This window comes from Oreochromis aureus, linkage group 7 (assembly GCF_013358895.1).
Source record: "Oreochromis aureus strain Israel breed Guangdong linkage group 7, ZZ_aureus, whole genome shotgun sequence".
Lineage (NCBI taxonomy): Eukaryota > Metazoa > Chordata > Actinopteri > Cichliformes > Cichlidae > Oreochromis > Oreochromis aureus.
In genome coordinates, this window is record NC_052948.1 from 53,714,211 (window position 1) to 53,738,919 (window position 24,709).

The 24,709-nt window shown below is 39.4% G+C and overlaps 2 protein-coding genes across 4 annotated transcripts in view; one reads left to right on the forward strand and one right to left on the reverse strand.

The window, feature by feature from the left end:
- Positions 1 to 1,909, forward strand: part of cwc27 (CWC27 spliceosome associated cyclophilin) — a 30,784-nt gene extending 28,875 nt beyond the window's left edge. Inside the window, exon 14 of the mRNA XM_031734377.2 lies at positions 1,406 to 1,909. Coding sequence (XP_031590237.1) covers positions 1,406 to 1,568 — 163 coding nt within the window. The 3' untranslated portion in view covers positions 1,569 to 1,909. The remainder of the gene's footprint in view (positions 1 to 1,405) is intronic.
- Positions 1,910 to 19,141: 17,232 nt separating this feature from the next.
- adamts6 (ADAM metallopeptidase with thrombospondin type 1 motif, 6) overlaps positions 19,142 to 24,709 on the reverse strand; it is a 72,179-nt gene continuing 66,611 nt past the window's right edge. For all 3 annotated transcript variants that reach the window (XM_039614308.1, XM_039614307.1, XM_039614309.1), the window contains 2 exons: positions 23,309 to 23,465; positions 19,142 to 20,419 (listed from right to left, as the gene is read on the reverse strand). In XM_039614308.1, coding sequence (XP_039470242.1) covers positions 20,310 to 20,419; positions 23,309 to 23,465 — 267 coding nt within the window. In that variant the 3' untranslated portion in view covers positions 19,142 to 20,309. The remainder of the gene's footprint in view (positions 20,420 to 23,308; positions 23,466 to 24,709) is intronic.

The window sequence follows — 24,709 nt, forward strand, 5'->3', positions numbered from 1 at the left end:
TTTTATTTGTGAAGACTTCACCTTGGTAGTTTTTTTGTTGGGAAATGCCCTGTTTCTTTTATCTGGTTTTTTAGAAAGCCACAGTGAGGGTAAGCCACACTAGGTAAATAAACACAATACTATAGGTTTAATGTCAAAAAACACTGGTGATTGTAGAGCATCTATTTAAGTCGTTTTAGCTACTGTTTAAAGAACACTATTATTTTGACAAATTAGACTCTTAGTCTTGATTTAACATTTCAACTGGGTTTAAAGGTTCATTAAGTAATCTTATCAGATCATTAAATAGAAAAAAATAATGTAGTAGTTTCTAAATATATGTTGATTAGTGTGTAATTATCTGCCAAAGAGCTCAGTTTTGCTTTCATCTGACCAAAACACTTTCCCCCAAGTTTCTTTGAATCATTTACATGTTAACTGGTAAGATTATGATGAACCTGTAGATGTGCCTTCTTGTCAGGGGGGACCTATCTGGCGCTGCAATATTTCAATCCATTACAACACAGTGTGTTACCAAAGGTTTTCTTGGTGACTGTGGTTCCAAGCGCCTCTCATGTAGTTTTGTGCTGATGCATCAACTTTCATATAATCATCTTCACCCCATGAGGCAAGACCTTGCATGGAGCCAAGGACGATTGATGGTCAACAGTTGGCATCTTTTCAACCAGCTTCTTGATCTTGTAATCCATTCCAGTCTTGTGTAGGTCTACAGACTTGTTCCTGCCATCCTCTTTGGTTTTTCCCCAAGGTGATGTTTTATAGGCTTTTCTATTCTACTTGAGCACTCAACGCTCATTCACCCATTCAAACACAATTATACAAGCACTATTTTCTATGCCTAAATGTTTTCTATTTAACATTCACACGTTTTCACACTCCAATGATCACATCGGAGTGCAAATAAAGGTTCAGTATCTTGCCCGAGGGATTGAACCACCAACCTTCATATTGGTAGATGACCTCTGTCTACTTCCTGAGCTACAGCCACCTATCAGGAGTATCTGTAGTTGATTCTTTCCCACACAGCCGATCTGCAGGAGCCCAAATTCTAGCTGGGTTGTAGGGCATCGAGTACTTATTTCACTCAATGAAATGCAAATCCATTTATAATTTTGATGTAATATTTTTTTTCTGGATTTTTGGTTTATATCCTGTCTCTTTCCATTAAAATAAAGCAACCATAAAAATTAAAGACTGTTAATTTCTTTGTGTGAGCAAGCTTAAGAATTCAGGAGGTCAAATAGTTATTTTCCCCTGCTTCAACTAATTATTGGGTTTGGTGTTACGAAACTTCTCAAAGCAAAAGAGAAACTGGCCTCTAGGTAACGGTTCCACAGAACAGTGATTTAGTGGATCCTGTCCTGCTGTTCTTTGAACTCTCTCCACCTCTCTTTGTCTGATTTAGGATGGCCCATGTTCTGCAGTTTGATGAGCAAAGCAGAAAAGTCAAGGATGCCAACATGCAGGATGAGGACACCTTTGAGATCTATGACCCGCGCAACCCCGTTAACAAACGCAGGAGAGAGGAGAGCAAGAAGATCCTGAAAGAAAAGAAGGCCAAGAGGTGAGGTCACAAGGTCATAGTTCGTGCCGAAGCCATGTGACTAAAACCAAAACTGGCCGTACAGCATCCTGCCAGTCTACCTTTTCATCGCTTCAAACCCGGCTTTGTTGAACCATTTCTTGGTGCAAACATTGCAAATGAGGATGCTGAGCCGAAAACACAATGTCCCTGTTTTCTGTGAGGAAACGGCTTCTCCACAGCTTCACCTGAACAGTTACTCATCAGGAGGAAAAAAATAGTGAACCTTGCATGTAATGTTCATTTATATGATTTTGTATTTTCTGTTTACAGTTAAATGTGAGCCTTAGACTTTGTTAGAAAAATAAATACCAATCATAAACAGCCTGTAATGACTCTGTTCTGTTTGATTTTAAACAAATGTATCACTAAGGACCCGTTTTTCAGGATAAATTGATACTCTAATGCAGTTTGTGAGGCCTTTCTTGCTTACATGGTAGGGCTATAAAACCTGGTGTATGTGCCCACTCTCTTCTTTCCATCTGGCATTAACTATTCGTGTTTGGACAGCTCATCCCTCCTCTGCTTGCACTGGTGCTATGGCTGACTTCCACATTCAAGTGTTCCTTCAGATTTAGTTTGAACAAATATGCAAGTAAATCTCTTGTGTGGACAGCCTACTATTCACTTAGCTTTCAGCCAGTTTGGGACAAGGCAGGCATATAGACCAGAAAAATACTTGCACAAAAAAATGCTTACCTAATATCATTTAGGTCAGGGTATGGATACGGAAAAGCTGAGTGTCCTGTGGTTTCTGGCACAAGGCTGTTGACAGGCATGTGTGGCTTCTTTTGGCTTGACGGTGATGGTCTTTGTCATGTCACTCAAGCCTTTCCTGGATAGTTTTTGTGGTGTCTGGACCCATTATCACTTCTGGGGAGCGCTTGTGCAGTCAGGGAAGGTGTTTGATGGTCAACATCAATGTTTAGGTGAGCAGCACATATCAAATGAATGCTATGACCTTCATGAACCACAACAGAATATAGTATTGTTATGTAAAATGTTTTAGTCAGTCAGTTTGGCTCTGGTTTTAATGTTGAGGCTGATCAGCGAATGCACATGCTCCAAATCAGCTATATATCATGGGTCTTTACCATTGGAATACTGCTTCATGGTTATAGCCAGTTAAAACAGCAGAAAGTACCACATTCTGTGGGTCTTTGGATATGAAAAATGAATAAAAGAATGATTCAAACCCAAGCAACAGGGAGTAACATTTCACAGGTATCCTAATATACAGATTTCCAAATGTTTTAAGGACGTTTGCATGAATCTGAGTTCAAATAAAATTCATCTATTTTATACTGGGCATTGGTGCAGTCCCTTAGCTCATCCTCTGTCTGGAGAAAAAAAAACATTTTAGCTCCCTTTCCCCCTGTCTTTAAGCCAGCTTTCTTGGCAGCCCTTGCTAACAGAAGGTTGGCAAGGAGCAGGTAGAAGGAACAGCAGGTGGGCGGAGCTTCTGTGCTTACAACTAGAGCGCCAATCAAAATCAAGAAGGGGTGGGTCTTAGAAAATCAGCTCTCAACAGTTGCAAAGAAGAAACTAATTGTAGTTGTCACCGAAGAGCCAGTAAATTGCAACTTAACACTGAAGAAGTAGCCTAGCAACGATTACAGTGCTTGAGAGAAGCCCTCTAAAACTGAGGTCATGGGGGCTTTCAGTTAAAAAATGGCTGGCTGTGGACACAGACCCTAGAGTGGACAATTGATACCACCCTTTTCCGTAAGACAAATATGAATCTACAGCTGTTAGTGGCTCAGCTTAGCATAAAGACTGGAAACACTGTGCCACTAGCCTGGCACAGTCCACAGAGCAGGTGTAAAAACATCATTGCACATTTAATGGACAGTTACGAGAAGTATTGATTTTCTCAGTGAACTTTATGCTATGATTGCGTACTTCACAAAATATTAAATAGAAAAACAACTTTTTAATGCTGGGGTAAAAAGCAGAGACAGCTCAGTCATCCGGACACATTTCTTTTTCATTGTCCTGCTCGGGTCATCACAGGAGCAGTCAGGGCTTGTTGAAAACAGAACTGTTCAAACACTTAACTCAAAATGATCAGCTGCCGTGTGTGACCAGGAGCAGCACACTTGTTTTTTTTAACTGGACTTGTGGGATTATACTTAAATTTCAATATGAAACGGGACGTACAGGCCAGCTCTGCCCAAGCTGCCGAACATTTAAAACAGGTGATACAGTGGTCTGACCGACTCTGTGCTTCTGGGTCTTGGTCACAATTAAATGTGCCAGTGTTAATAACTGAGATATTCTGAAATGTAACGAGAGATTCACTTTTTTCTTGACTATGTCATAAAACAAGCCTTGTAATACTCCCATGCTCTTTCGCTCTAATTTCTAATGGCCACACTGGCCTTGAAGAGACTCTTCAGATAAATTAGTTCTTTACAAGGACTCTGCTTGCCAAGTAAATCGGTAATTTATGTTTGAAGGGAAGCCAGAGAGAAAGACGAGGTGGAGAATATTTAACATCTCTCTGCATCACTGCACCCAACTTCCAGTAGAAAATACCCCTCTTTTGCTCATCATGTGATTCCGGAGGAATGAGATGGGAAGGTAATGGCATTATCATGCTCTTCCATTGCCTTCTCCTTCTGCCCTTGGGTGTAAGCATTAAAAATGACAAGCTAATCCTTCTAATGTCTAAAGACATGACTAATTAAATTAAACATTCATTTTGGAACCAGGGCATTTTGTTCTTCTCTTTCCATGTAACTTGTATTTATGACATTGAAGAAGGGATTTACCATAAAGCACATAAGAAAGCAAGGTTCTTTAGATGTCTAGATTGCAAAACCACTGGGGGCATCTGATCAGTCCCAAAAGTCTGTATGGAGTCTTTATTACAATGACAAATCCAGACTCAGATAAACAGCTATCTCAAGCAATGAAAAGTACAAGGAGACCTGGTCTGGCCCCCTCAGTGCCCTTATCTCAGCTTGATGGAGTCAGTCTGGGATTACATGTGGAGACAAGACAGAAAAACTGTGGCAAGTTGTCTCAGTTGCTTTCTCATATGTTGAATAGCTATGCAAGAGAACACGTGTGTTACTGTGACCATGAGTCCTCCCTCTATAGCTAACTCCTCTGGGTGCAATGGCCAGAAAAAAAATGCAAGATCAAAGAGGAGATGGTTTGTACAGGCACAGCAGAGTGTCATTGTTAAGCTCTGGCAATTCCCAGACGTCCAAGGACAGAGCAGTGAGTTCATTTGTCTCTGCTGTCAGCTTTTTGTCTGCACCTTATTGTTGAAGGACAGTTTCAAAATTTTCTTACTCCATCCTAATACAGCACTTGCATACCCATGACTACACTGAAAGATTTGCTGGTGCTCAGACTGCTATTCTTGTCCATACATCAGATAAAGTAATTTCACTGTCAGTGGTGAAAGCACATGTTGTATCAGGATTCTGCAGTTTGAGTTAGTTAAATTAAACAAGTATCACTGAAACTTGGAATATGGGGTTTAGGAACAAATTCTTTCTTCTTCCTCAGACAGGGTTTGCTTGTGAAGGTGAAATAGTGTGATAGTAGATACCAAAATGAAATTTTATCAGATCCATGAATTTAAAAGATAATCAGACAACAGCACACAGTGCATTGGTTTACAATGCTCAGAAGCAAGATTATACACTTTTAGAAAATAATGTTTATTTGTGTAAAATAGTGTTATGTTAGAATAGAATGTCCTCCATCCAGGATCCTAATTACATAACAGTTATGTTATATTAACAGCCAAATGTCTCTAGCTGTTTAAACTGCAGCATATTAGTTTTTCTAATCAACAACAAACAAATTTGATGTAGAAGAACTTCATTCATTTTGGTTATAGAACTTAAAGGCAGTCACTTCACCAAATGTTTCATGCTCAGTAAAAATAGCAGTGGGATGCAATTTAATATCTATAACCTGGTACTGTGTGATGTTAGAATAATAAGAAAAATGTTGTTTCTGCAGTAAATCAGACACTCCAATTAAACATTATAAATTATGTAATTAATACTGATGTTGTTATAAGCAGAATGTTACTGTTTGGGAAAATGTAATGAGAAGAAGGATGAGCGCAAGTAGCAACCTTTTGAGGTTGTGATATCACAGAGAATCACTTCATCAACACATGCTTGTGAAACAAAACTAGCTATCTGGCAATAGAGTTGGCAAGACAGCATTACCCTGTTGTTTAAATATAGTCATGTCCTCTTTTAAGCAAGAAAACAAAATGCCAGTGCCATATATCATAGTGCATCTATGCAAGGTAATAGACATGAGTATGACATCTGTCACAAACCTATTATGCTACAGTCTCACGATAGAAAACGACGACAGGACCAAAACTGTTGTGAGCATGTGCAATGGACTTGTGATCTTGTTGCTTTTGAAATGGTTGCTTGAAAGCGTGGGACAACGCCTGCAACAACTTGCAGTCAGCTGCTATCCTCAAAGCAACGTCTGTGCATCAGTTTGCGGTTGAAGTAAAGTTGGCAAGAAAGTACAGTCTGTTTGTGATAATACAGCAATTAACTGTAAAACATTAGCAAAAATAGCAAATCTTTTGCAATTTTTGTTATGTTTCCAAATCTGGTACTGTCTTCATATACAGAACTTCACATTAATTGTTTCCTTTCCATGTATAGCCAAACCTCACAGAATTTAAATATATAAAGTGATCTCAGTGACTTCAAGTCAGATTGCAGTTGTTTGGAGATAGGTTGCCTCCCACCAGGCAACCTTAAGACTGAAAGTGGTTGTCCAGAGGTTGAAGGTGTTGCACGCTCAGCCTCTGGCCAGTCAGCTGTTTCATTCCAAGTATTTGCCATCAGTCACTGACAGCAAAAATTTCAACACAATCACCAAGCAAATACTGATTGTTCCTAAGAGGTTCCTGTTTTAGCTCTAGTCTAACTGAGCCATTACTAGAATCTATGCTAAAATGTAAAACTATGAATCTATTAACTATTAGCGTTAGCTGTCAACTAAAGTGGTGAACACAATAAATCAGTCAGTATATGAGCAAATTAGTTCCCGCTAGAAAGGGATTTCTACACTTCTAAAACAGACAGGAGGAGGAATTACAGTCACCAATAACTCTTTTGATGTACATATGTGCATGTGGGTATTGTTTTAAGGCAGAAAAATGTGAATTGGTATTTTAACATCTGCTGAATCAGGGCTCCTTCTCCTTTAATATGCTTTGCTTGGATTAAAGTCCTCATGTCACTGATCATATTTCACAGCTACTTTATAAGATTTATTTTTCATATAGGCCAAGTCTTTCTCTTCCCTATTACAGTGCTTCTTCTCTTTTTTCCCTCTGTATGAACACAATATTCTCAAAAAGTTCTTCTTGTGTTACACCAGACCAAAATTAGCAAGTGCTTTTGTTTTAACATACTAAGCTGATAAAGTAATACAGAGCAGTCTTTGTCTGGCAGTGTTGCTATGTTCTTTTTGTTGCTGGTATATTTATGGATCATAGTTGAGGCTACTTAGACACACCTTGAAAATGACATGCCAGAGCAAAGATGCCAGCCAGTGCTGGGTGATGCAGAGAACTGCCCGGGTGTTGGGATATGAGCAATAACATATTCATTTTGCCAAATATTAAGTCCAACAAAGGCCTGCCTGTGAAATTTCCAATACCACAGCAATTGGACAGGGCTGAAAAGGAATGAATGCAATTCTCTAGAAACTGAGTACACTGAAGGACACCAGTGTAAACAATAAATTAAGGCCAAGACTATAACTACCACCAAGGTTAAACTAAAAAAAAAAAAAAACCCAGAAAAGCTGCATTTGACCTCAAACTGGAACGAGTCATAGAATTGAGTTACATGGGCAGGAGTTGCTTTGTCAGATTTTATGAAATGTTTCCATTTCAGATCTAAAAGTCTAAGATGAATTTATTTCATATACTGACAGAGTACAGGAATATGTAAATATACCTGTATTTTGATAAGCGCCCAGAAATGTATGGTTCACATGGGCCTCAATGTGGTTTGGATTCAGTGCAGACAAGAATTCTATCCAGGCATGGTATACATGAATCCACTGTTTAATGACTGTTTCCTCAGCTTGGCCCCAACATGTGATGCAATCTGACATATTAGAAATAATGGCGTGCATGAATGTCTTAGCAGCGTTGAGTACTGCATTGAGAGGCAGCCTCTAATGCGCCTAAAATTGATGAGATTATACTTAATAGTTCTGATCATTTTTCTTAATGTGATTTTTAAAACTGAAATTTGAGTCAAGAATCATCCCAAGGTATTTAAACCTACTCACAATTTCAATCCTCTCACCTTTAATGAAGGTTTCTGCTCTAGCAGGTTGTTGTATTATTCAACCCAACTGTTCAACCAATCAGCATTAGATCAATTCAATAGGGAAAAATGAATTTTCCCCAACCGATTGTGAGTGGTTGCTGGTAGTTGCTGTGAAATCAGTTACTATTTCCCAGTATTAGTCAGTGACCCCATGGTAACCATTCGTTGCTAAAGAATAACATGTATTCCCTGACCAACTGCATGGCAGTTGTTTGCAGGAGGTTGCTTGCTACTGCTATGTGAAATTGGTTGCAAATATGTTTAAAGCACTGCACCAAAAACCTACTTATAAATGCTTTGGGCACTAGCAGATTGAAGCGGTTGCCTGTAGTTTGTATGGAAGACACGACTTGTTTTCCATACAAACCCGGCAACCATCAGTCCCAATAAACAAGTGGTTGCCAGAGAGTCATGGACTAGTGTCTATGCCTGTGTGACTGAGGCCTGAGGTTTTTTTTAACTCCGACAGTCCCAGATGGATGGATGGATATTTTTTAACTAGATTTCTCTAGAAGTGGACACTGCTAACTTTTTCATGAAGTCTTACAAGAATCACAAAGCTTATCCTCAGGCAAAGAAAAAAATGTTACAAGCTCAGACAGGTTGTCCTTCAGCTTTAACTCACTGTGACTTTTACAAAAATCACACGGTACTGCTGTTGTTACTTCTGACACATACCGCTCTGTTCAGTTCAGTGCTTATTTGGTTGCTGTGTTACATTACCTAAATAAAGTGTAATCACTTTTGTGCCATGACTATGTGTAGTATGTTTTGTTGTATTTCTTGTTGTGGTTTCTGATGGCCAGGACACTGGAGAACAATTTAATAAAATCAGAAATTATATATTCTGATTGCCTAGGGTTAGAGTTTGGGTTGGGTTTGGAGTCATCACCAATTATGATTTAGACCTCCAAAAGTTTACAGTGGCTCACAGAACCTCATAGAATATTGCAAATCCAAATATTTCCTTCTGAAACTGAAAGTTATGATAGCTGCAGTAGTTTTATGAAAATTGTGTTATCGGCACAATTTTGTTTGTAGGTGTGACTTGTCCTTTTTTTTACCATCTTAAAGACAAGAACAAGGGCTGTAATGGACTTCTGTTCTCTTATTATTACAACTTACTGATGAATCTCTTTTTCACTTAATTGAATTGCTTTCAAGCAGACCATTTCATCTTTACAGCCACTTTTTCACTGTAACGAGAGAGCAGCAAAATTACAGACACTATTAAACAGGATGACTTTTTCCTCCAGAAGACATTTTGTTACCTCATAAATTAATTACAATTACAGGCTACTAAAAGAATAGATCTTTAAAAGGTTTCACATTACTGGAGCTGTCAAACGCTTGGCGTGCCTTGACTGGATGTCCTCAACATGTCCATGTATTACAAAGAGATTCACCTTTTACTGTAGCAGTGAAGGACGTGCAAAACAGAGACAGAAGCAGCATTACAATGCAACTGAACGGCCTTGTAGTTTTCTGCACTGCCTCCTCATTACCATTTGTTCTCATTAGCTTACTCTCATTTATTAGATGTAGACAGCTGGAGCAGAAAAGGATGAATCACAACATCATTCACTCGTGATGGATTTCATAATGTCCTGAAGTGAGGATGTCCTTAAGCGTGGTGCATATAGAGTACGCAGTTCAACAGCACCATTTAGCCAAATGATAACACACACGTGCACACACACACACACACACACACACACACACACAAAATTATTCAACACCATCCACAACCAAGCAAGGGCTCTTGGCTTTATTCCACTGGCCTAAGTGATTGGCTATTGATTGCTTAAACATATAATTCACTTACCTGCTGTTTGTCCTGCTGACAGAGGACAGTAATGTAACAAAGCCGTATCCTTTAAAGACGACCCAGCTGGTAAAACAGTACACACTGCTTTTGGAGAAAGCCAAAATTGACAGTTTATTTAGCTTTCTAAAAACAGGGAGTAGTAAAAACAGCACTGTGGCGCTGCTACTAGGATATCGCTTGAATCCATTTAGTAACCCTTTAAATTTTCAAAAATTTAATCTAATACTACAGGCTATACCCAGGGGAATCTACACCAAGTCTGTATGGTTTACCGAAGATACATAAACAGGGTGCACCTTTAAGACCGATTGTCTGCATGATCAACTCAGTCACCTATAACATCTCTAAGTTTCTGGCTTCGATCCTCAACCCGTTGGTAGGCAGCTCTGAACACCACATCCAGAACACCTTGGATTTTGTTGAGAAGGTGAGAGATGTCATTATGGAGGCAGATGAAACCATGTTCTCGTACAATGTTACATCTCTCTTCACTTGCATCCCAGTCACGGAAGCGTTGAAGGTAGTTCGTAAGAGATTACAGGATGACCCCAACCTCAGCAACAGGACCACTCTCAGCACCGACCAAGTGTGTTTGCTTTTGGAACTGTGTCTTAATTCCACCTTTTTCACATACAAGGGCCAGTACTACAGGCAGAAACATGGGTGTGCCATGGATTTCCCAGTTTCACCCATCGTGGCCAACTTGTACATGGAAGAAGTGGAAAAGAGGGCTTTGCTATCCTACCCTGGAACAACACCAAGTCATTGGTTCAGGTATGTGGATGACACCTGGGTGAAAATCAAATCTCAGGACGTACTACAATTCACGGATCACATTAACTCATGAGAAGAGATATTTTACTGTTATTTTATCATTGCATCAGAATCATATAATAAGCATTGCATTAAAGCATTTATTGAAGCTATTGACATTACATTAAAGTTTGGATGACAGTGATTGTTATAACCTCATGTTAATCTTCTATTTACAGGTATTGTCATAATCCCATATTAACATTTTCTATTACAGGTGCAGTGATAATCATTTTGTTATACATGCATTGTATTTTTGTGCTTGCTAAAGAGGGGGCTTGGTCAACTAGCGGAGGGTCGGAAGCTTTGTTCGGCGCAAGGTCTGAACAATCTATTGTGTTAAGGACTTTGAGCTATGGAAAGAACACACTTACAAAACACATATACTATGTGATTTATTATTATCCTTTATTCATTTATATTCTTTTATTAAGCTTTGAATAGTGGCATTTGATTAGAACATTTATTCAACATATTACATGTATGGTTTCAGTTAGGTTATTGCACACATGAAGAGTTGGCCTCTGTCCTTATAGACAGAGTGGATGCTGAGGTCGAGACGCACACATACACACACACAAACAGTAGTTAAGACTCATGTTTAGGTAATAGTTCAGATATTCAAATAATAGTTTGCAAAGCCTTGTAGCTGTAAGATTATGTTTGCAGAAGAGACAGTTTGTTCTAGGGGATAGGCAGAGTTAGAAGATTACTGGGAAGGATCTGGCCTCGGGAAGAAGAAGATGTTCTTTTAATGTGTTAAAAGTTGTCAACATTGATTGTATTGTACCTACTTTACGCATGAGGGGACGTTCCAATACCCCGATTTTCATAAAAACTATTGTTGTGTGGTTTTCGGTGAGAGATCGGATGCTGTCTGCGTGCAGTGTTCATCTCACACACGTGTGTTCATTAAAATCATCGTTTGACTTGACCCGGCCGGACCAGTGTTGTTATTTTGGTTTTCCTCTTGTATCCATCCCCAATATTTTGAACTCGTGACAGTCGGTGGACCGACACATCAAATTCACCAGGGAGGATATGAAAAGTAGCAGGTTAGCCTTCTTAGACTGTGAGATTTCCATCAGTAGTGGGAGACATCTAAAAGCTGATGTGTACCGTAAACCTACACATACAGATCAGTATTTAAGGTTTGACGCTCATCATCCACTGGAGCATAAACTGGGTGTCATCAGGACTCTACAAGACAGAGCGAACACCATCCCCACAGACACAACGGCCAGGGAAGCAGAAGAACAGCACATCAAGAAGGCCCTGAGTAAATGTGGTTATCCCAGCTGGACATTTGTCAAAGCTGGGAAGGCACCTAAAGAAAGCTCCAGCCGATCCAGGAGAGAAGGGCATCCGCTGCCTAAGAGAAAACCCATAGTGATCCTGTATGTGTCAGGAGTATTGGAACAGCTGAGACGCATTTTTTATAAACACCTAGTCTCTGTGGCTTTTAAACCCCAAAATACGCTGCGCCAAAGAGTGGTCCACCCTAAGGATCGGGTCCCCCGACACAAACAGAGTAATATAGTGTACGCTGTTAAGTGCCGTTGAGCGGGGAGTCAAGGAGGCCATTTACATGAAAAGGGAAAGACCATCTCTGAATCGAGGAGGGGCCTGAGGGAACATCTTTCGCCATCTTACAATGCTGTGATTGCAGCCATTCTCCAACTCTCTGTGAATGGTACTTATGGCCATTGATCAGTGTTCTTTGATCAATGAGCTTTGATCAGTGGTTGTTGATCAGCGGTCATGAGAATTTGCATATTAATGATCAAGGAACTGACCTCCCAGACCACTGTTCCTTCAGTGGTGCTAGTTTCAGTCATTATGCAATGCACTGTTTATAATATTGGGGAAATCTGCAGTCAGCTGAGACTGAAGAAGTCACTTGGATGAGTGACGAAACGTTTCTCCCACTGAAAACGCTACAACCAGATGAACAGAATCAAACTTTGGGGAATTACTTCAAGTATTGCTGCTAAAGCTGGTTCTTTCACAGTCATGTGAAAAAGAAGAAAGTCAGTAGCTGGAAAAATATGATTTTTACATTATTTAAGATGTTTTTAAATGACAGTTTACTTTTTATGACCTGGTAATGATTAAACTTTATTTCACTCAATCATTTAGATAAAGGCTTCATATGTTCCCAAACAACAGACTGGAGGTGCTACTAAGACAGCTGCCTAGTTGTGAGACTTTGGTTTAATACAACAGTGTTCTTCTAGATGAGAAGTGCTTCCATTAAAGCAGTGGTTCTTAACCAGGGTTTGATCGAACCCTAGGGGTTCAGTGAGTCGGTCTCAGGGGTTCGGCAGAGCCTCCGCCGTGACATGCATGCCTCATTTTGTGCACCAGTAAAAAACATATTTATGTCTTGAATTTGAAAAAAATCATATTTTATTTTTCACTAAAGAGGGGTTCAGTGAATGCGCATATTAAACTGGTGGTGTTCGGTACCTCCAACAAGGTTAAGAACCACTGCATTAAAGTTTTCCTCTTTGTTTCCATTTTCCACCAAAATAAAAATAGTCACATCATTAGCCACATTCTGCTGAACAACCCGCCAGTAACAACTCCGTTCTAGGCTTCCCGTGGTGTATACACATAACTTTCTATGTGCCATATTTCGGTTCATTCACAAACACTGCCCTGCTGAAATGTAACAGTATGGCATCCATATACACATTAGTGTGTTTAGTCCACTGAGAAAGGTGTGAATAAAAGCACATTGTCCTGGTGTATGTGATAGCATGGCTGTTGCCTTCTCCTATGAAGTTAGTGGCCCTCAGGCCTTTGATCTCACCCATGGCGGTTCAGTCTGGGTCTCAGCTGTGGGAAAAAGCAGCAGGGCTTAATAGGACAGAGCCCAGTAGATAGCAGGTGCTGAAGCCATGACCTTCCCATCCCAGGCCAGCATTCCTGCCTGTCAGACCCCCCGGATCCACGCATGTAGTGTCTCCAGCCACACCATCTGGAGCCGTTTGTCCTGCTGCACTGCGTTCAAATGGAAGAGTGTCCAAAACACTTCAAGCACTCATCGCACACACTGCAGTAGCACAGTTCTTCTGATTAAGATAAACCTTTACAGTGCTACTGTATGTTATTCATCACTATGCTAATCCTCACACCTCTCAGCTGGAGAATAGGCACACAAACAGAGCTATGGCAGGGCCACAGGACCACAGCCAAGAGTAATGCCACAGGTATTTGGGGTTTTAAACTTCAAGGGGAGGCAGATTGTTAAGTCGGACACACAGCAGAAAACTCTCGGAGGAATTCCAGCATGTAGTGGAGCCTGAGTTCTCAAGCTGGGAATTGTTGGTATCTTATCATTGGTGTATCTTTGCACAGCTTTGTTTTGTCATAGCTTGTAAGATATTGTGTTGCTGATAAAACACAGCAATGGCTTCTTTCACTGTCAGGAGTTTGCTAGAGAAATCTGATCCTCGTCCTCTCCACACCTCTTATCATAAGTAGCCTGCTAGCTCCTAGTCTTACTAAGCCGATGTACTGGGAATCACACTATCACTCCTCCATTCAAGTGTCTCCCTGCAAGTCAGAGAGACTAATTTTATCTCCTTAATTATTAAAGGTAACATATGAGGGTAAAAAGATTACTCTTTGCATTTCTGTAGTTTTCATATTATAACTAGTTGTGAACATGCAATGAAGTGCTAGGTGGGGTACTCTTGTTTGTGTTTGTGCAGTTGAGCGATTAGCTTTTTTTTTCTTCTTTTTTTAAAGATTTTTTACCTTCATGCTGGACTCTGCTGTCTCTATCCCCCCCCCCCCCAACTATGCATAGCATCATCACTGTCATGCTACACGTCTGTATTGGTTGCATACCCTAAAATCCCTCAGTATGCACAGCAAAAGAAAACCAACCATGAATGATACTCAAGCTGCTTTTGGAGCCAGTTTCTGGAACATTATAGCACCTGAACTGCAATTTGTGGAACTTCTGCTTTGGCTTCATTTTTTTAATCCTGGAAGCTGCCCCTTGCTTGGTTCTTCTCCTGCTGTATTACAGTTGAATTGGAAATCAAAAAATCAGTTGAGATGTTGCACACTGGTATCTTCAAATGTTGCACACAGGAGAGCTAAAACCTGTTCTTTTAAACTTCCATTTAAGAGAAAATCACATAATTTCTATATTTTTTTAAAAGTTATATTTGACTAGTTAAAAGTGCAGTTGTAGCTATTGTTGAATGGCCTATTGTTAGTCTTCCCAGTCAACCAAGAAACTACTTTTTCATGTCACCATCCCAGACAAATAAGTCAGCTCGATGGATTGGCGGGATTCTAAGGCCTGAACTCACGAGACTTAAGACCTGCAGCCCTGAAACCAAGAAAGGTAAATACCAGTAAATCTTGCTTTCATTGCCTGGAGGCTTCTTGTCCATGTGTACATTCACAGTATCCAGTGGATGGCTTCTGTTTCTTTCTGTTTGTGTGTTGAGTCTACAGCAAGCTCTCATGGACGTATGTGTTCACATAATCAGGTGTAAATGTTTCATGTAAGGCAGTCACCTCATGGCTGTCAGGTCATCTGCAGATACAGGATCCCTCAGCTTCTTATTTTTTTCTCTCTCCTTGTCACCTTAAGCTCTGCAGGTTGGGGCTAATGTAATCACAGACCCCTGCAGAAGGGCCAGTGTAAGAGACAGAAGCTGGGCCAGACATACAGGTATTCTAAACTGGTTACATTAAACCAAACAGGCCATCTGTCTCCCCCAGTAATTGGACACTGGATTAGACAGAGATGGCTGTGTTTCCCAGCCAAGTGGGTTAGTTACTGTTTATTTGGAATTAATTACCAGGGAGAGTGGAAATCTCAGAGCTTCCTACAAGTGGACCTAGACACTTTCTGATGGGGATAAGAGAACGTAGAGTCCAATAATAAGACTATATCAACAAAAATGTTTGGAAAGTTGTTTGACACCGCTCCAACAAAGTCTTATGCTTGAATCTCAGATAATGATGTGGCTGGGGATTTAGAGTAAGGTGGATCAGTCCCTTCTTTGATATGGTCACCCTAAACTGAGGCAGCAAATGAATGCACTTCTTTAAAGCTGGTAACCAATATCCTGGTGTAACACCATCAGCTGTTCTCACTCTGAGGGTATTCCAAAAGTTGAATTAAAAAAAAAAAAAAAAAAAAAAGAGTATACATCTCTTAAACCCTGTGAGAGTGGGGCATCCACCCTGGCACCATTACTTATTTCCTCCTGAGTGTTTCCTTCTCACACGAATCACTGCTGAGGTATTGCAATGCGTAACCCTAACGTATAACTCCAACTCCATGCTGTTCCAGTATGTGATTCTCTTCACAAGTATTGATAATAAGCTGGCAGAAAAAACACATTCTGATGAACATTAATTGTTTTTCCCCAGTAAAAGTTCCTTTTTGACTTTTCTCTAAAACACAGGGTTAGAGAAGAAACGATAAAGATAATAACATAATAAAATAAAATAAAAAGACTAAATGTTTAGTTTGATGATGGCTATTAACATTTATACAAATAAATAATGTTGATTCGAATTCTTTGAGACGACTGTTGTGATTTGGCGCTATATAAATAAAACTGAATTACTTTATCTCCTGCCTAGCAGCTCCATGTTCAACATCCTTTGTCTAATATAGCCACCATCCTGCCGCTGCACATCTAAACTATCTCAGCTCCACCTCTTTGTCTCCAAACCACTGAACCTGAGCAAAACCAAGTTAATGATGGAAATAACCTTGCCATGTAAGTTTAAGGTTGCACGCTCTAATATGTTTTGACAAGCATAGTAAAAATGAATGTGTTAACAGAGGATTCTGTTTAAAAGCTGCTCTTTTTATTCATTTATCTACTTAAAAAAAAGTTGGTGAAGGGCCGTATCACGGCATTTTTTTTTCACTATGCTAAATTTCAGTTTGCATGCAGTGAAATCAATGTACAAGTGACAATGCAATAAATTAGCATATAATTTACATTTGAAAAAAAATTAGTAACAGTGTACCAACAATAATACTGAATACAAAATATATGCAGCTAATCACATGATGCTTTTCATTTCGCTTGCACTTCAGATACGTTTTGAAGCAATGTGACATTCAAATATCCAAGTTCACAGCAACGAGTACCAGTTTGATTAAGTTGTCTTTTCTTTTTTTAAAATGGAGCTTCTTAATCCCACAGCCAGTAGATGAGTCAGTTCAAGCAGTTTGAATTCTGCTGTCTTTGAATGCAGCATCCACCATCCTTTCCAACAAAATCTGCTCAGCACTGTCATTCTGAAGGTGGCTACAAAACAAAACAAAAAAAACGTAGCAGCAGCAAAATTAGAACGTCGGTTTTAACAGCTCTGACAAGATCCTTACACACTTTAATTGCTGTTCCCCTTTCACAACCCAAACGTCACCTGGGTGAAGTGATCGCTTTCGTCCGGGGGTGTGACTGTTTTGTTGGCTGCACAAGCAACAATACACAGTTGACAATGAAAATTCCCAGTGTGAGGTATAGACAGATACAAACTAAACGATAACATGACCAGCATTAAATCAACAGAAATTTTGACAAGTATATATATTTTTTTTTTCATACTGTTTGGATCCAGCCTCACTTTTCTTTTCTTATTAGCACACTGGAACGGGTTTGAATGGAAGCACCCACTTGATAGCACCAGAAGCCTGGGAAGGCTGCAAGCCTCGAAGCATAGCAGGAGGAAAGAGAGGTAAACGCAGTATTTCTTGGAAATTAAAAAAAAAAAATACAAGAGCAGGGCAAGCACCACTGAGTATGCTGTTTTTGTTTTGTTTTTTTATTCATTTATGGGACAAAGATGATGATGATGATGATGATGATGATGATGATGAACATGAGGGGGTAGGAGGCAGAATGTGGTGTCTGTGAGCAGCAGAGTGACACCCGCTTACATAGCCTGGCAACAAAAGTGGTGTTTGCATGTATATTTAACAGGAATATCTCAATATTTGTGAAACAGGCCTGTTCACTTCCTTGTGAATAATCCCACACGTTAACTTAGTCCAAAAGGCTGGAAGGTTGCTTTCTTAAACACTCTAAATCTTAATTTTGTCCTATATCACCTCCCATTTTTTTTGGGGGGGGGGGTTGTTTTTTCATTAGAACAATTTTTAAAAGTATGTTTTTCAGTTTCAGTTTCTGATGCACATACCCAGCTCCAAAATGCCTAGTTGGTTTTATTATGTGCCAGCAAGCATCTTTGATGAGAATGAATGGATAGGCTACATTTAGTTCATTAGTCCCCTTTAAAGCATCAGCTTCACAAGTCAGGCAGCCAGTAGGGACTCCAGGTCACAAGTAGTCCTGTGTTTAACTTCCCATAAAGCCAGAAGTGTTCAACAATATTGACAACCAAATCTTCAAATTAAGTCTTTGCTTGCATTGGTGGCTTCAAGCAGATACAGTACTGCTTATTTAAAGATCACAGAGCTAAATTAAACAGACATGTTAGCTGTTGCAAACTGTTGCTGAACTGGTCTTCATACGGCATTTATATGGAGCTGGTTTTGTACTAAATACAAAAGCAACATTATAAACACTTACTGATTTATGTCGTAATTTACATTTAAATGGTGACTTTTAATGATCCTTTTTTTTTTTTTTTTACATTACATGTTAATTGTAAATTGGTGAGCTTTAGATGTGCTAATAGGTTGATTCATGTCAACCTAGCTAATCAGCATTTTCCCTCCACTTTTCCTAAGGTCTTAGTCAAACAGCTGTGCACACTAGTGTGCAGACCAGTTAATGACCTCCTGCCAACCCCCGTGTGTATTTTACGACTGTTTGGCAACTGATTGCTGGAGGTTGCTGGCAGTCACTAGCATAAATTGGTCGCTGAGAGGGTGCTGGACAAAAAAATTCTCTGAAATTGCTTTGGACACTGGCAGATTTCCATGTTCAGCTGTTTTTTTGCATGGAAGAAGCGGACTTACCAAGCGATAGTGAAATGGTAAGTGTAACCTAAACATTTGCTTTCAAAGTAAAAGTTACACATTCCAAAATATGTAGGTTGCAGCAGTAAGACACAACTTATTCTTTAAAAGCAAATGTAAACTAATTAAAATGTCATTAAAGGTCAAGAAATAAATGTCTGCAGACAAGTTGGCATTTTTCATGCAAACTACAGGTGACCACAGGAATCTGCTAGCAACTAAAGCAATCACAAGGAGGTTTGCTGAGGATCACTCTATTTGTGTTGCCAGTATGAAAGTGTGACTGAGGCCTGAGCTAACAATCGTCTTGCCCAGACCTCATACATCAATCTTTTCATGTAATCATTGGTAAGAAGGCCATTTTGCAAACTGTGGGGCTATTAGTTTACCTCAAAAAGATCCTTAACCTCCTAGGACCTGCCGTCCACATATGTGGACATCACATTTTGGGTTATTTAGACCAAAATACTCAGTTTTGCTCCTCAAGGGCCTGATATCCACTTACGAGGACATTATACTGCTACTGTTCTATCAAAATTTTAAACGAATATCCTCATATGTGGCTCTGATTTTCATAAAAAAAAAAAAATAAAAAAAAAAAAATCTGGTAATTCTTTGTTTTTACATTCATTGGGCCCCAATATGCCCAAATATCAAAGAGAAATTAAAAATGCATGCCGTGGAAGAGTTCGGGTCTTAGGAGGTTAAAGAGAGTATGTAATGGTGACTGCACTTTGACTCAGATGAACAAAACATATAAATCCTTTACTACTAAACTCAGTAAGATGCTAGTAAAGGTCTGGTCACTAATTTTTCATGTGGCGTAGGCACCATTTGAAAAGATGACTTTGGTGATTTTGGGTGAACTTTTACCTGACTGTTAAGAACTAAGGCACCCAGCTGGGGAGGGGGGAGGATTTAAAAATCTCCAATAACCACGGTGTATTTTTTGGCCCTGGATTAACATATATATATATAATATACAAATCCTTACAGTATACAAGGGTTTAACATATGTTACAGTATGTAATATTTTCACTCAAGCACAAAGAAACTGAATATGAATTCAATCACATTACATTCCCTTCCATAACAGTAGGCTACTATCTGGCAAAAAGATGATCAGAGGACAATATATCAGCTCTGTTTTGGATTGTACAATAAATATACAGTACACCAACAGGGATTCTCTGTTGCATTTGAGCAGTAAATTGGTATTTACATGAAAAAAAGTGCACCGAAGCCAGAAGTCTGCTCTGCCATTAGCACCATCACAGTCATCCCAAAGACAGGAGTCTCCCATCCCCCCTCTTCTAATCTCCGGGGTACATCCTCTGTGAGCGATGTGTCCAGCACTTTGGATTCGTAAAAAAAAACAAACACTGAGGAAGACTAACAATGATATTAATAATTATTATTATAATAAAAGATAACATCACCAACAGTTAATCTTCCGAGTTCCACTTCACAGAAGTGAAAATGTAAAAAACAAAAAAATAATGTTTGTGTCAGCATTATGGGCTGAGCAGTGGTTTAGATTCCACCACGACAGAGGGCAGGAGTATGGGGTGTGATAAACAGGGAAATCCTCACTTTTCTCCCGTCTTCAACATTGACAACTTTTTCATTCTTCCACTGGTTCAGAGTCGGGATGCATTTTCCAGTCTGCTGTTTTCTTCTCACCCTCTTAAGCACTGTATCCCTCCATCTTTCTTGCCTTTATGGGCATCTTCTTGTCTCGCTCTTGTATTCAAAGGGTCAGTGCCCCTGGCATGTCTTGCAGCACATCTGTCTGAAGTATGCTCGACTGCAGAACTTGAACTTCAGTACCAGCGGGCAATAAGCCACTTTGTTTACATCTTTGCATTCTGTGGAGAGACAGAAAAGAGCTCAGGTATAAAGACAGCAAAAGAAAACATATCTTTTATTAGTCTGGCTATGTTTAAGAGGAAAACTCCTCGTCGTAGCAGCTGACTAAAAAAAGACACACACAAGAAAGTTTTTATACCTAACATAACACAATCATTTACATATTGTCACCTTTTAAGTAAAACCACACCTATTTCCCTAGACTATATATAAATATATCTAATGAGAGCCTTAAACCTGCATTCTTTCTAATGGCCAGCAGGAGGTGGTTCCTCTGCTTGGAAAAAAAAAGGGGTTAAGAGTATAAAAATCTATAAGAAAATGACCCCACTTCTTTCTTAAGCCATGACTTCAGTAAAAACTTTTTTGATGAGTTTACTATCTCAGTGGTTAGTGTCAGACTTTATTTAAAGAAGCATGATGTTAAGTTTATAAAGTATGATCGCATTAAGAGTAAGGTGATATCACAGTGGCTGCATATAGTGCTGTGGATAAGTATTTGCCCCCTTCCTAATTTCTTAGTCTTTTTACCTATTTGTCACACATGTTTCAGAACATTGAACAAATTTTAATATTAGACCAGGAAAACCTTAGTACATAAAATATATTAAATACTGGTTTTATTTCTAAGGTGGAAAAAAATATCTAAACCTACATGGCCCTGTATTAACTTATTAACTGGTTGTGCCACCCTTAGCAGCAAAACCTTCATATGAGATTTTTTGTGACATTCAGAGGTGAACTTGCTAGTGTATTTTGGATTACTATCTTGCTTGATAACCCAATTGCGCTTATGCTTCAGGTCGTCAACTGATGGTTGGACATTCTCCTTCATGATTTTCTTGTAGAGAGCAGAATTCATGGTTCCATCAATTACGGCATTCATCCAGGCCCTGAAGCAGCAAAGCAGCCCCAGACCAGTACACTACCACCACCATGTTTGACTGTGCCAAATATAACAGGACTCAAACTTTCTGCAACTTTTGTCTTGTCAGTCCACAGAATATTTTCCCAAAAGTCTTGGGAATCATCAAGATATTTTTGGCAAATGTGAAACAAGCATTTTTGTTCTTTTTGATCAGCAGTGGTTTTTGCCTTGAAATTCTCCAATGGATGCAATTTTTCTCTTTCTTATTGTTGAATCATGAAGACTGACCTAGACTGAGACAAGTGAGGCCTGCAGTTAGATGTTGTTCTGGATTCTTCTGTGACCTCTTGGAGTTGATGATGCACTATTAGAGTAATTTAGGTAAGCTGGCCTGCCGTCCAAGTTTTCTCTATTTGTGGATAATGGCTCTCAACATGGTTCACTGGAGTCCCAAAGCCTAAGAAATGGCTTTGTAACCCTTTCCAAACTGATAAATGTCAATGGCATGTTTGTTTCTCAGCTGTTTCCTTAGATCATGGCATGATGTGTTATTTCTAGAGATTTTTTAGAGATCTGCTTCACTTTGTCAGACAGGTTCTCTTTAAGTGATTTCTTGATTCAGCGGGTCTGGCAGTAATCAGGCCTGGCTGTGGCTAGTGAAATTGAACTCAGCTTTCCAAAAAATGTGGTTAATCACAGTTAATTCATGACTTAACAAGAGGGAGCCATTACTTTTTCATATAGGGCCAGGTAGGCTATTTTCTCCTAATAGAGGAAACCATTATTTAAAAACTGCATTTTCACAAGTAATCTTTTACTAATATTAAAATGTGTTTGCTGATCTAAAACATTTAAGTGTAACAAATATATATTAAAAAAACTAGGAAATCAGGAAAGAAACAAATACTTTTTCACAGCACTGTGCATCTTTTATATACATCTTGTTCTCATGGAACAATATTATCAATCATTTGAAGTATTTCCGAATTGAAAATGCAGTGACAGCTGACATGCTGACTCCAAATGTGAGCTACATCAAAATTCAAATGATATCTCATCAACACTAATAATATACAGTCATTTTTCTTTGCAACATTATATTTAATAGAAATAACACATCTAGCTTTTGTTTTGCAGCAAAGGCAAACTTGATAAATAGGTTAAAATAGATGGTCAGAAGAGGTTGCGTATTTATTAAATACTTTCAGAATGAAGGCAAGTCATTAAACAGCGATGTAATGATAACATATGAGATGTACAAACTGGACTAAACTGCTACATGAGAGCTTGTGGATCTCCCTCAGGTCTGAATAGAATAAAACTGCAACTATACTTGGACGCAGAGACTAAGACAGATCCTGGCCTCGTTCACTAACTGGGCTGGCTGCCATCCCTACTATGCACACTCACAGACACACACATACACACACAGACTGCTTGCTGGATGCCAGACAGGCAGTGCTCTAAATGCCTTATCATGATCAGAGTGTCTTCCCTTATTAGGCTTTGGCCCCTGCCTTCTCAGAGCCAAATGAAACGAGACATTGCCTCACTGCTGTCCGTAAAGGAACAATTAGCCTACAGCTAATCCCATTAGCCAGCCTGTAAACGCTGCTCACGTTTTCCATTCAGGCTAATCGAAGGCCCCTTCTCTACATATCTGAATAGCCATCCATCATGTGTAAGTGTATATGGAGGGTTGAGCTGCTTCGCTTTGACTAGGAGCCAACCTCACTGGAAAGATTAATGTTGCTGGCAAAGTGTAGAAGAGTGTGTCATCCAACTGTGTTTAGGTCATAGTAGAACAGTGAAGATGAAGATAGAGATAGTTTATAACCTTTTCAAGTGGGGCTTTGTGTAAAAGCTGTGCACATAAGGCACAATATCTATGAGCATAAAGCAATCAACCTTTGCTTATAAAGAAACTGCAGATCAGAAATTGTCTTCTCGACCGTGACGAAAACTGTGAGAAGTAAACTTTTCACACGATTTGACACGATGGCACGTTTCATCATCTCACCATCACCACTGGAGATCGGGGTGGCATCGCACTTGCTCTCACACTGCTGCATGGTGGCTGGTCGGAGGGACTCTGCGCAGTCATTCGATGGCTGTCCTGTGTAGGACAGACACTGTACCGTCCTCATCTGCTGGCCCAGACCACACTGTGCTGAACACTGAAACAAAGAGCACCAGACCAAAAGTCACTGTCTGCACAACACCATATTTAGCCAGTAAATTTAACAAGTTAAATGAGAACCATCTTTTCTATGTGACCCTGAATACTAGGCAGGGAGTCTGCGCTCCCTCATGGACCTTCACACACATAGTAATCCCTGCACATGCACACATACACTGTACGACCTGATCCAATCAAACAATCACTGGGGCACAAAGGGAGGGAGCACACAGAGCCAACCAGAGTCACCTTCCTCAATCTGAATTCATTTTCCTACATTTGAGCAAACAGGTCAAATGAGGTTGAAAAGGTTACCTTTTGGCATTCTTTTAACTTTATACTTGTTGTGAGTCTTGTTTTCCTTTTCTTTCCCTCTGCTCATTTCTTCTTCACCCTCTGAAGGCTTTTGCAACATCTGTTTTGAAAACTGCTTGTCAAGGGATATTTTGTGCACATGTATATTAAGGGTTTAGACTGGTTAGTAATTCTGCTCATGATCACAAAAAGAAACGTGAAGCTCTCTTCAAGCTTTTTTTCCCACATTTAACTATTATTACATTTATTTATTTGCTTATAATAATTTGTATCAAAAATCTTATTTGCAAAAAAACAAAATAAAGACAAAGACATTCCCAAACAAGAATGTGAGAAAGATAGCAAGGTTTATGTTGTTTTTATTCTTGCCACGTGTCCTGAGTTTGATGTCATGAATAGAAGTGACTGAGCAAATGACGCGGTGCAAAGAGCGATCAATGCAGAGAGTATACTGGCACCTAGAGTGGCTTGATATAGGTTTGGGCAATAGGACAGCTGTAATGGATATCAGCCAGTTGGTCAATTTGCTTTTTTTCTCATTTTTTCTTGTTGTTATACTGAAATAAATCTTAAAATCTGCCTTGTATCTAAAGGGCAATCGAAAACATTTGACTAACAGGAACACATCTGTTTCTGCTGCAATACTGAAATTGTTTGCAGTGTTTTATTGTTGAAAATTATTATTATTATTGTTGAATCATGAAGACATGGATCATGAGGCATCTTGAAGTTTTTTTGTTTTATTTTGGGTTCTTTTGTGTCACTGATGTTTTAATTTTGGTAGGCTGGCCACTACTGGGAAGATTTAGCACTGTTCCAAGTTTTCTCCATTTGTGGATAATGCCTCTCACTGTGGTTCACTGAAGTCCTAAAGCCTAAAAGCCTAACAAACAGCTTTGTAACCCTTTCCAAACAAATACATTTCAA